Source organism: Aegilops tauschii, chromosome 4 (genome assembly GCF_002575655.3).
Source record: "Aegilops tauschii subsp. strangulata cultivar AL8/78 chromosome 4, Aet v6.0, whole genome shotgun sequence".
Classification (NCBI taxonomy): domain Eukaryota; kingdom Viridiplantae; phylum Streptophyta; class Magnoliopsida; order Poales; family Poaceae; genus Aegilops; species Aegilops tauschii.
The window spans coordinates 103,757,959-103,770,711 of NC_053038.3; the positions used below are offsets into that span (position 1 = coordinate 103,757,959).

The 12,753-nt window shown below is 50.0% G+C and overlaps 1 protein-coding gene across 1 annotated transcript; it reads left to right on the forward strand.

Annotated features, from left to right (window-relative positions):
• Positions 1-9,100: 9,100 nt before the first annotated feature.
• Positions 9,101-12,238, forward strand: LOC109737052 (uncharacterized). Its single transcript, XM_020296277.4, has 2 exons — positions 9,101-9,823; positions 11,879-12,238. Exons 1-2 carry the CDS (start codon positions 9,638-9,640, stop codon positions 11,993-11,995), a joined length of 303 nt encoding a protein of 100 aa, XP_020151866.1. The 5' UTR covers positions 9,101-9,637; the 3' UTR covers positions 11,996-12,238.
• The last annotated feature ends 515 nt before the right edge of the window (positions 12,239-12,753 follow it).

Consider the following 12,753-nt stretch of genomic DNA (forward strand, 5'->3'; position numbering starts at 1 on the left):
GATGCAGGGCTGCGTGGTTCTGCCGGCAGTAGGAACTAGGGGAGGTGTAGCGATCTTCTAGGACAAAACAGTAGTTGACATTGTTTCACATCGCATAGGTAGCTTCTCCGTCACTGCTAGGGCTCTAGAGCTACAATCAGGACTACACTTCTGGATCACCACAGTGTATGGACCGACTGACAACGCCTAGAAAGACAGTTTTTAGCTGAAATTGCTGCAGCAGCTCCTCCAGTGTCTGAACCTTGGATGATCAACGGTGACTTTAACATGATCTATCAGGCCGCAGACAAGAGTAATGCAAATATCAACAGAAGGATGATCGGAAAGTTTCGCAGGGCCATTGATCTGGCTGGGCTGAAAGAAATAAAGTGCAAAAACCGCCGCTTCACATGGAGCAACGAAAGAGAAAACCCAACTCTCTGCAGCATCGACAAAGTTTTCCGCAATGAGCATTGGGAAGAGCTGCACTCTGATCACATCTTGTGGCTGCCTCAACCTCTTTCTCCGATCACTGCCCGCTCTACCTGACATCCGCAAGCAAGCCCTGCAGAAAGGCGCACTTCAGATTTGAAAATTTCTGGCCACAGTTCCCCCACTTCACTGAAAATGTTCTCCAAGCGTGGCAAAGGCCAGTGCCTCACGACTGCCCTTTTGTCAGAATCAAGAAAAAGCTTGAGCGTACGACAGTTGATCTGAAGATCTGGAGCAAGGCCACGTTTGGAAAGGCAAAGATGCAACCCCACATTGCAAATGAAGTCATACGTTTACTTGACCTGGCCCAGGAAAACAGAAGACTTTCGGCAGTAGAACTCAACCTCAGAAAGCAGCTAAAGCTCAAGGTTTTAGGTTTGGCAGCCATTGAGAGAGCCCGGAGGAAGCAAGCATCCAGGATCACCTGGCTGCGTGTTGGAGATGCGAGCACCAAGTTTTTTCACGCAAGAATGAAAGCGAGAAGCAGAAAAAACCACATCCACTCCCTCACAAGCGGCAACACTGAGGTTTATGATCATGCGGGAAAAGAAACGATCATCCATGATCACTTCACAAGATGTCTGGGCAAGCAGGAAGCCCGTCAAACAACTCTAAACTGGGACAGACTCAACATCTCGATGATCAACCCGCAGGGTTTGGACGCTCCTTTCTCTCATGCAGAAATTTGGGCCGTGATCGCTGATTCCCCGGCTGACAAAGCCCCGGGACCGAATGGATTCACTGGGCAGTTTTTCAGATCATGCTCACATATAGTCAGAGAGGACATCATGGCAGTTTTTTAGAAATTCTATCAGCTTTCAGGGCAAAATTTTGCAGACCTAAACACCGCCCTGATCGTGCTGCTGCCTTAGAAAAATGGAGCTTTTGCAGTGGGGCACTTTCGACCGATCAGCCTGATTCATTCAATTGCCAAGCTCATTTCAAAGGTCCTCTCCTCCAGACTTGCAGGTGCTCTCAGTGCGATCATCTCTCCAGCGCAGACAACGTTTCAAAAAGGAAAATGCATCCATGATAGTTTCCAATATGTGCAAAGTTCAGTTAAAATGCTGCACCGCACGAAGAAAAAAGCTCTGTTTTTCAAGCTGGATATCGCGAAAGCTTTCGATTCAGTTTCCTGGGATTACTTGTTTGAGCTGATGGAGCGAATGGGCTTTCCTCCGAGATGGAGAGACTGGATAGCGCTGCTGCTTTCATCGGCCTCATCATCTTGCATGCTCAATGGAGTACCAGGGCCCCCGATCGCCCATGGGTGCGGGTTCAGGCAGGGCGACCCTCTCTCGCCGCTGCTTTTCATCATGGTGATCGACCCATTGCACCGCCTGCTCGAAGCTACCGCAGCGGAGGGAGCAATGGCACCGCTGCCAGGTCACGGGATCAACATGAGAGTCAATTTATACACAGACGATGCAGTGATCTTTGCAAACCCCAAGAAGGAAGAGGTGGACACGCTGCTACTCTTGCTAAACAAATTAGGAGAGTCCACAGGTCTCAGACTAAACCAGGCAAAATCATCGGTTATCCCAATCAACTGCGGTGAGATTCAGCTGTCTGAGGTGCTGGCAAGCTTCGGCGGGTAACAGTCCTCTTTCCCGGCCACTTACCTTGGCCTCCCGATCTCCACGAGAAAGCTACGGCTGGTGCACTTCCAATTCTTAACTGATCGGATTCGATCTAGGTTGGTGGGATGGAAAGGAAGGCTGATGAGCATGGCGGGCAGGCGTGTTCTCGTGCGTGCGGTGTTAACCGCCCTTCCTGTGTTTGCTATGACCTTCCTCAAAGTCCCAAAGAAAATCCTAAAGGAGGTGGACAAAGCTCACAGGAAGTTTCTTTGGGCTCAGGAAGAAAAAGTCACTGGCGCCAAATGCAAAGTGGCTTGGGAAAAGGTTTGCCGGCCGGTGGACAAGGGGGGCTTGGCATTCTGGATCTCCACCGTTTCAGTTCTGCCCTGCGGATGAGATGGCTATGGCTCACCTGACAGCAACCACGGAGGCCATGGATGAACTTTCCTGTCCCGTGTGATCATGAGGACCGGCTGCTTTTTGCAGCTGCCACCTCGATTCAGCTGGGCAATGGAAGAACTGCCAGTTTTTGGACAAGCTCATGGCTCGGATCAATGGCACTATGCAAAGAATTTCCAAGTCTTTTTCAGCATTCGCGAGGAAAGAGCAGGACAGTACAGGAAGCCCTAGCTAATGACAAATGGATTCATGACTTGCAGCACGACAACACTGATGCAGTTGTTGTTCAGTTCCTGCAAATGTGGCGCAAATTACAGAGGGCCAACATCGCTCTATCCCCGAACGAGGAGTCGATCACCTGGGTGGCCGGCGGTGGCAATTCTTACACAGCCAGTGCCGCGTACAAGATGCAAACCAATGATGCTACATCTCCAGGAATCAAAGCGGCAATATGGAAGGCCTGGGCTCCTGGAACTGTCAAAATATTTGCCTGGCTGCTTCACCATGACAGACTTTGGTGCAATGATCGCCTGCAGCGGCGCGGATGGCCAAACGGATACTTCTGCGCCCTCTGTGTCAGAAACCTCGAGAGCTCTACGCACCTCTTCTGGGACTGCCCATTCTCCTGCTCGATCTGGGAGAGAGCCTCCACCTGGAGGGGCTGTGCAGCTTTGCAGTATAAGAGAGCAGCGAACCACAACTCCCTAAGCCACTGGAAAAGAATAGTTCAGCTCACGCCGTCAAGCTTCAGGAAAGGGCTGAAATCGATGATGCTGATGATCGTCTGGTAGATATGGAAGGAGAGAAATGCATGCGTGTTCAAAAACAAGCTGCCTCACGCTGGCGAGGTGCTGCACGCCATCAGGGCTACGCTAGAGCTGTGGAGACTAGCAGGAGCGCGATGCCTGGAGCCCCCTTTTGGGGATAATGTAGCGAGAGATTAGCCCTCTGGCAGCTTGGGTCAACTGTTTCTCTATTTTGTTCTCTCTTGTAACCATGATCACTTGATCCCCCTGTTTTCCTGCTGCTTTCTCCTAAATCAATGAAGCCGGTTACCCCGGATCTTTAAAAAAAACAAGAAGGCTTGTGGATCATGTTGTCTTTTGTACTATCGTACTTTCGCCCGGCCACCATCTTCTTTAGTTAGATCATCAAAACACCTTGGTACATCATTAATATTTTGCATTGACTCTTTGATGATGCACGCCAGCCTTTTACCCACGAACCCGCTAAGAGACAAGCATTGAGAGTGCCCTAAGGGCATCTCCAACGTCGATCCTCAAACCCCCCGCTTCCATCCGGACCATGTTATCCAGACCGCGGGAGCCATCCAACGCGACCCTGTATCGGTCCGTAGGGCGGTCGGGACAGGTTTTCCCCGTAAACTGGACAAAGGTGGGGAAGAGGGGCGAGGGGGGGCTTTGCAGAAGTCCGGACCACTCCCAAGCCCGCCCCTCTCGTGCTTTCCATCTCACGCACCGCGCCGCATTCATGCCGGCTCAGAGCATGTAGCAGCCCACATTGATGTCGCATTTGACCGGACGGGCAGGCGGCGCAGACGGACGTGATGTCTCGCGCATCACCACTGCTTCAATGCGGACACCGCGTCGCGAGAAACCAACTCCTATCACTGAGCCACGTTGAAGCAGGTTGACCGTCCCTCCGCATGGCCTGGTCGCGGCTAATTAAGCCACGCTCCAACGCCGTCCAGATCCGCACACCCTCCCGAGCACCGCACCATCCTCCTCCCCCTCACCGAGCCCTTCCTCCTCTCCGACGCATTCTCTTTGATGCACGTCAGCTTTTATATCCACGAACCCCCTTAGAGAGAGAGGGAGAGAGATAGGGGTTGTATGATTAAAATTTATGGTCAAATTATGATTTTTTGAATAAAATAAATATCATTAGTCCAATAATATGAATTTGATACATAAAATAATATATTTGTAATATTTATAAGTAATATGTTGTCTAAGTAACTAATATTCATAAGTAATTTATGGTCAAATTATGATTTACTATACAACTAATATACTCGTGTGAGAGATTTACGACTGAGTTATGAATTCGGACAGTCAAATTAGTCGGACAGGGTTTCCTAATAAGGGCATCTTCAACGCTGACCCTCAAACCGCCCGCATACGTCTAGACCGTGCGGTCCGGACGTGTTGTGCTATCCAATGCGGACATGTAGTGGTCCGTCGGGCGATCCAAACATACTTTCTCCCACAAACCGGAGACAAACATGGGGCTTTGCGGGCGTTCAAACCGCTCCCAAGCCCGCGTCTACTCGCCCTGGCCCATCAAAGTCCCCCACCCACCTCTCCCTCGCTTTCCTTCAAACGCCCGTGTCGCTTGCCGCACCACATTCATGTCGCCCCAGAGCACGCAACGGCCAATATTGATGCCGCGATTTGACCGGACGGGAGGGCGGCCTTGACGAACATGACCTCTCGGGCGTTGCCAATTCAATGCGGACGATGCGTACCAAGGAACCAACTCCGCCCGCTGCGCCACATTGAAGCGGGCTGACTGTCCCTCCGCCTAGCCTGGCTGCGGCTATTTAAGCCATGCTCCGACGCCGTCCAGATCTGCTCCCCCTCCCGAGCACCACACCATCCTCCCCCTCAACGAGCCCTTCCTCCTCTCCGACGCATTCTCTTTGATGCACGTCAGCTTTTTTATCCACGAACCCCTTTAGAGAGAGAGATATGGGTTGTATGATTATAATTTATGGTCAAATTATGTTTTTTTGAATAAAATAAATATCATTTGTCCAATAATATGAATTTGATACATAAAATAATATATTTGTAATATTTATAAGTAATATGTTGTCTAAGTTAACTAATATTCATAAGTAATTTATGGTTAAATTATAATTTACTATACAACTAATATACTCGTATGAGAGATTTACGACTGAGTTATGAATTTAGATAGTCAAATTAGTTAGACATCTCCAACGCCGACCCTCAAACCGTCCGCATATGTCTGGATTGTGCGGTCCAGACGTGTTGTGCTATCCAACGCGGGCATGTATCGGTCCACCGGGCAATCCAGACATACTTTCTCCCACAAACCAGAGACAATCATGGGGCCTTGCGGGCGTCCGAACCGCTCCCAAGCCCGCGTTTGATCGTCCTGGGCCATCAAAGTCCCCCACCCGCCTCTCCCCCGCTTTCCTTCGAACGCCCGCGTCGCTTGCCGCAATTTGACCGGACGGGAGGGCGGCGCTAACAAACGTGACCTCTCGGGCGTTGCCAATTCAATGCGGATATCGTGTACCGAGGAACCAACTCCGGCCGCTGCGCCGCATTAAAGCGGACTGATTGTCCCTTCGTCTGGCCTGGCCGCGACTATTTAAGCCGTGCACGGGCGATGCACAGAGGCGCACTCCCCCTCCCCAAGCACCGCCCCCTTCCATCCCCCGTCTGAGTGCCCGAACCCCTCCCCCTCTTCGAGCCAAGCGATGGCGATGCCGAAGTCATGGTGCTCCATGAAGGAAATATGCCCTAGAGGCAATAATAAAGTTGTTATTTTATATTTTCTTATATCATGATAAATGTTTATTATTCATGCTAGAATTGTATTAACCGGAAACTTGATACATGTGTGGATACATAGACAAAACACCGTTTCCCTAGTAAGCCTCTACTAGACTAGCTCGTTAATCAAAGATGGTTAAGTTTCCTAACCATAGACATGTGTTGTCATTTGATGAACGAGATCATATCATTAGGAGAATGATGTGATGGACAAGACCCATCCGTTAGCTTGGCATATTGATCATTCAGTTTTATTGCTATTGCTTTCTTCATGTCAAATACATATTCCTTCGACTATGAGATTATGCAACTCCCAGATACCGGAGGAATGCCTTGTGTGCTATCAAACGTCACAACAAAAATGGGTAATTATAAAGATGCTCTACAGGTATCTCCGAAGGTGTTTTTTGGGTTGGCATAGATCAAGATTAGGATTTGTCACTCCGAGTGTCGGAGAGGTATCTCTGGGCCCTCTCGGTAATACACATCATAAGAAGCCTTGCAAACAAAGTGACTAATGAGTTAGTTGCAGGATGATGTATTACGAAATGAGTAAAGATACTTGCCGGTAACAAGATTGAACTAGGTATGAAGATACCGACGATCGAATCTTGGGCAAGTAACATACCGATGGACAAAGGGAATAATGTATGTTGTCATTACGGTTCGACCGATAAAGACCTTCGTAGAATATGTAGGATCCAAAATGAGCATCCAGGTTCCGCTATTGGTTATTGACCAGAGAGGTGTCTCGGTCATGTCTACATAGTTCTCGAACCCGTAGGGTCCGCACGCTTAACGTTCGATGACGATATAGTATTATGAGTTATGTGATTTGGTGACCGAATGTTGTTCGGAGTCCCGGATGAGATCACGGACAGGACGAGGAGTCTCAAAATGGTCAAGAAGTAAAGATTGCTATATAGGACGATGGTATTCGGACACCGGGAGTTTCGGAGGGTATCGGGTACTTATCGGGTCACCGGAAGGGGTTCCGGGCACCCCCGACATATGTATGGGCTTAATGGGCCAAGGTGGGGAAGGAAAGGGGAAGGGGGGAACCCCTCCCGCCTTTCCTTCCTCAAGGGAGAAAGGAAAGGGGGGGGGCCTCCCTCCCCTGCCATTCTCCCGCACACACATATGGCAGGGGGGGGCGCAGGTTTGGGAGGATGCCCAAGTGGGATTCCTCCTACTCGGGGCGCCCCTAGGGCTGCTCCTCCCTCCCTCCCACCTATATATACGAGGAGGGGAGGCGCCTAGCACAACACAACATCAACTGTTAGCCATGTACGGTGCCTCCCTCCACAGTTTACGCCTCCGGTCATATCTTCGTAGTGCTTAGGCGAGGCCCTGCGTGGATCACTTCACCATCACCATCACCACACCGTCGTACTGACGGAACTCATCTACTTCCTCGACATCTTGCTGGATCAAGAGGACAAGGGACGTCATCAGAGCTGAATGTGTGCAGAACTCGGAGGTGCCGTATGTTCGGTGCTTGATCGGTCGGAGCTAGAAGAAGTTTGACTACATCAACTGCGTTATCATACGCTTCTGCTTACGGTCTACGAGGGTACGTAGACACACTCTCCCCTCTCGTTGCTATGCATCTCCTAGATAGATCTTGCGTGGGCGTAGGATTTTTTTTGAAATTGCATGCTACGTTCCCCAACACTCCGCGCCGGCATGCGGAGTCGGTGGAAGCTCCTCCTCTGGTGGTTCTTGGCGTCGCCGTCCACGCTCTCCGGGACCGTCGACGTCCACGGCGGCCGGCTCCTTCGCCAACAAGGAGCTCGTCATCTTCTCCGGTGACGAGGAGTATCAGACGCCGCAGCAGTAGCCGCAGTCACCGCCCCGACTCATCAAGGAGGCCGCTCTGACGGACAAAGATTTCGTATTTCAGATCGAGATAATGACGGAGTGCTCGCTCTGTCACATGGGCCCGTCGCCACCATCGCCGGCGCACGTAAAGCAGGAGCCACCATCCCCGTCGCGCCACAGCGTGACACGTGGGACGACATCCCTACTTTGGCCTGTCAAGGATGAGCCGGCCTCGTCCCAGCACAACCACGGTGTCCAGATCGGACGCCGTGTCAAGGACAAGCCGCTGTCGCTCCCGCACCACCAAGGCATCCAGATCAGACGCTAGGTCAAGGAGGAGCCGGCCTCCCCGCAGCGCAGCCGGTATGGCCGCATGGACGCGCCCTCGTCGCTGCCGCACCGCCACCGCCTCGCCGTTAAGGAAGAGCTGCCGCCCGCAATCAAAAGGCGCTGGGCCGCCTCCTCCACTACCTCGAAGGAGGTGGTTACGACGGTGCCTCGGGCTCGAGGGCCGTCGTATCAGAGGCGGAGCGCGCGGCGAGGCAGCAAGCGAGGTACGACTAGTGCAATGCCGGTCGCTGCTTCGCGTTCGCCAAGAGCGACGTGACGTCGGGCTGGGTCACAACGATCCTGACCTCGCCTCCGCATGGGCACTCATACGCTCTGTGATCATCGCGGAAACGATCGCCGGGCGCCGCCCTGAGGACGAGCTCGCCATGATCGACGAGGAGTGGTCGCTTAGCGATTGCTCCACCAACGCCAGCCGCGGCAAGGTCGCGGCCAGGGCTCCGAAGGCAACGTCCGCAGTGACCGCGGAGGCACTCCGCACATCATAGTAGGAGGCGGAGCGGCTCCTCCATGAGCGGTAGGCAGCCACGGCCCTCCGACGCCATTCTGCCGACCACGACGAAGACGGCACCGACGACGACAGTGCAGTAGGGCAGGGACCATGCATACAAGGTGGTCGTCCGGTATAGGGTTTAGATTTTTTTTGTAGTTTTTTTTAAGCGGTTAAAATATCGACCTTTTATGTAAATTATATCCGAACTTGAATGAATTCTCGTGTTCGAACGAATTTCGTTTGGTTAGTTCGCATTGATGTTGAAATGTATATATGCAACGTTAAATGACCACTTCCCGTATCCATGCCCGCGGACTAGTCCCCGCCGGTGAATGGACGTGTGAGAAAATTTGCGGGTCCCGGAGATGGCCCAGCAATTGTCGCTGCTTCTGTACTGACACGCGGGCTCGAAAATCCTACGTCACAAACCAACCGCGTTGTTTCCTTTTGAACAGGGCGGACAGGGGCCCTCATCCTCCTCCTCTCGTCTCCCACCGCGAATTTCTCCTCCTCTTTTATGCCCACAAAAGAAAAAAAAACACAATTTCTTCCTTCTTCGTCTTCCTCCTGCCGCCTGCGGGATCCAAGGAGCGGAGGGAGGGGATTCTCCCCGCGAACTCAATAAAAGAAACCCAATCTCGCGTCGCTCGAGACCAGAGTTGTTTACCGCCCCTCCATCTCATCAAAGGGATAAATAAAGAATACCATTGCCCAAAAGCCGCAGGCGTTAGGTGGTGGTGGTGGTGCGTGCCAGTCAAAGAAGAGGTCTGGGAAGGAAGAAGAATCAACATCCATCCATCCATCCGCCCACCAACCTACTCCTCCTCCTCCTCCTGCCATCCCTAATCCCCCTCCCCTCCCCTCCCCTCCCATTCTCGCCACGCCCCGCGCCGCACCACGCCGACGAGAGGGGCGAAAGGGGGAGCCTTGCTTGATTTGATTCCCGTGCGATCCTCGGTTAATAACTCGGGGCAAAGATGTGCCCGCTGAGGGTGATACTCATTTTCCTCTCCGCCACCATCGCCGGCTTCTTCCTCCTCCGGGGCCTCAACGCCGAGCCGGACCTGTTCCAGGACGACGACGCCGCTGCCGTCGCGGCGAACGACGACGACGACGAGGGGTCGCCGGGGTCTCCCAGGGACCCCGCGCCGCTCCATTCCAAGGTATTGCTCTTGCCTTGCTGCTGCCTTTTTCCAATCTCAGTGCACATTTGCGCAATCGTTGTCGCAAATTCTTGGCCGTTCGTGTTATTATTTAGAAAGATAGATTATCTAGGTCTTTGTAACGTACAGGTACAAGCAACGAGATTATGCCTGTGTATTGCACCGGCTAATGAAGTTCTGATTTTCCCGTCCAAATTAGCGAGGACATGCTTCCGTTTTTGACCCCCAAATGCGTGCACGGCACGAGGTAAAAAAGGGGAACATGTAGACGCGCAATGGGGATTCATAATGATTTTGTGTCGACACATTGTTCCTGGTTGAGAATTGCTGACGTCTTGATGCTCCCAGACTAACTGCTAGCGGCTTAGCACATCGTTCAGAGACGCCATAGATAAGCTAGCCTCACTATTGTTTACATACAGGAGTACCTGCCTTGTTGACAGTGGTGACTTGTGTGATGATTTCATAGATTGATAGCTGCTGGCCATGAATTTGTGCTAATTTTGCTAAATGGAGAAAGCAGTAAGAGGATGGGTACCCTTTCGGTAATTAACCAAGATTATCTAGGCCTTTATAACATACAGCTACAAGCAACAAGATTATGCCGCTTAATGAATTGCTGATTTTCCCATCCAAATTAACCCATGGCATGCTTCTATTTTTGATCCCCAAATGCGTGCACTGCAACGGGGATTCATAATGTTCTAGTGTCAACACATTGTTCCTGGTTGAGACTTGCTGACTTCTTGATGCCCCCAGACTAACTGTTAGTGGCTTAGCGCATCCTTCAGAGACGCCATAGATAAGTTAGCATCACTGTTGTTTACATACAGGAGTACCTGCCTTGTTGACAGTGGTGACTTGTGACCTCATAGATTGATACCTGCTGGCCATGAATGTGTGCTGATTCTGCTAAACGGAGAAAACAGTAAGAGGATGCATACCCTTTTGGTAATTAACCAAACTTGGAATCTTTGAAATTTTCACCAGTCTGAGACCACAGCATGTGAAGGTTAAGGTCACACTAAGGCTGCGTTCGGAATCCCTCCGCTCCATAACTCCTTCGCGGAGCGGAGTGGCATTCAGTAGAAATTTGGGGAGCGGCCAATAGGTAGCTCCGCGCGCTCCGCTCCCTGATGAAGGAGCGGGCGATTGCCGAACACAGCCTAAGATCTTCTGTTTCTCTTGCATCAACCGGTCTAAAATATCTGTGATGTAGCATCCAAACTCATACTCCCTCCGCCCTGATTCCTGAATTACTTGTCACGGAAATGGATAGAAATGGATGTATGTAGAACTAAAATACATCTAATCACATCCATTTCTGCAACAAGTAATTCTGGACGGAGGGAGTACTAGATACACCTATCTGGAACTGTATGCTATAGCCTACAAATTTGTGCAAATTCTTACAGTCCTGTTCATAGTGGTTCATACCTTTTTTGTCAATGCACCGAAGAGTCCTCATTTGGATTTTTCATCGTCTGGACAAGGTTGTAGCCACACCCAAATACTCTGTTGCTCTCATAACGTGGTATAGAATTTGTGTGTGAATGTTTACTCTCTTCGGATGTACTCCCTCCGTATCAAAATATAAGACATTTTTTAATTTAAATCTAGACCAAAAAATGTCTTATATTTTGATGCAAAGGGAGTAGCATCCAAAACCTATAGTACTCCCTCCGCCCCGAATTAATTGTCTTAGATTTTTCTGGATACGGATGTATCTAGACACAACAACTAATTTGGGACGGAGATTTTAGTTCAAATTTGAACTAAAATCACGACACTTATTTGGGAACAGAGGGAGTATATGTTTATCTTGAACTATATGCAGAAATATTATGTGAAGTTAAGTATTCAAACAGTTGATGTATGCATATTAACTTTGCTAACGTGTATTGGGTTACCATTGATGGAGGGTTGGTAAGTTTCATTATACTTAAGAAGAAGATTAGGCCACAGTTTTCCATTGTGCACAAATTTGCAAGAGATGTGCTTACTGCTTTTGTGATGAGAACCTAAGACTGAAGGGCTACTTGAACCCAAATGTAGGTTGCATCTGCCGCGAAGACAGGATTCTGGACGATGGTGGACATGGCAAGCGGGCGGTACCTTTGGAGGACCCTTGTTGCACCACCGGCAAAATCTGACTCCGAGAAGGCCCGGTGACGAACCTTCATCACCCGTTCGATACTCGTGTAATTGGAGCGCCCGAATGGGGATAATTTGCACTGTATCTGTTTTGGTTGCATCCTGTGTGTAATGCGGCGGCAGTTGTAACATGGGGGTTATATGTTTGGACTAAATGTGCCAAATTGTTTACGTATGAACCTTGTGTCGTATATGCTGAGAGCCTGTTGTATGGATTTGGAACTGAATTTGCATGTTTTTATTTAATCATTGTTTCCACTTCGTTGATGTCCCAAATGCGGCAATGCAAGTATAGCCATTTGGTGGTGGTATGGGATCTAGTAATTTGGTGAAATAGAAGATGATTTTTTTGACTTGCTTTGATGATGCAAAATTAGCTTTCTTTTGAGTTGTCTTGTTGGTTGCTGTGGTGCCTGGGATGCTACCTTGTGAACCGAGAGCTGTTGCAAACCTTGTGAGCCTGGAGTAGTTGCTTTTCTGAAGTGTATGCCTGCCATAGTAATAATATCTTGCATATAATTGCTGAATAAATGTATCATCTGGCTAACAACGTCTTCATTGCTGCCCAACTGTCTCTCAAATGCATAAACCATACTTACATGCTGCTTGTCTTAATAAAGTTGTCAAATACAGTAGTATTACTTGCAATAGCTGAACGTGTTTTCTTTGCTTTTCTCACATTGGCACTGCTCTGTGTTTTCTTTGCTTTTCTCACATTGGCACTGCTCTCTGAATAAACTCTCTGTCTACCCTCCCCTGACCTCCTGTATTCCTTC

Excerpts from the sequence above, each read along its gene's own strand:
- LOC109737052 (XM_020296277.4), top strand. The coding sequence starts at position 9,638 with ATGTGCCCGCTGAGGGTGATACTCATTTTCCTCTCCGCCACCATCGCC. Across the intron at positions 9,824-11,878 it reads CCGCGCCGCTCCATTCCAAG|GTTGCATCTGCCGCGAAGAC; the intron begins GTATTGCTCTTG and ends ACCCAAATGTAG.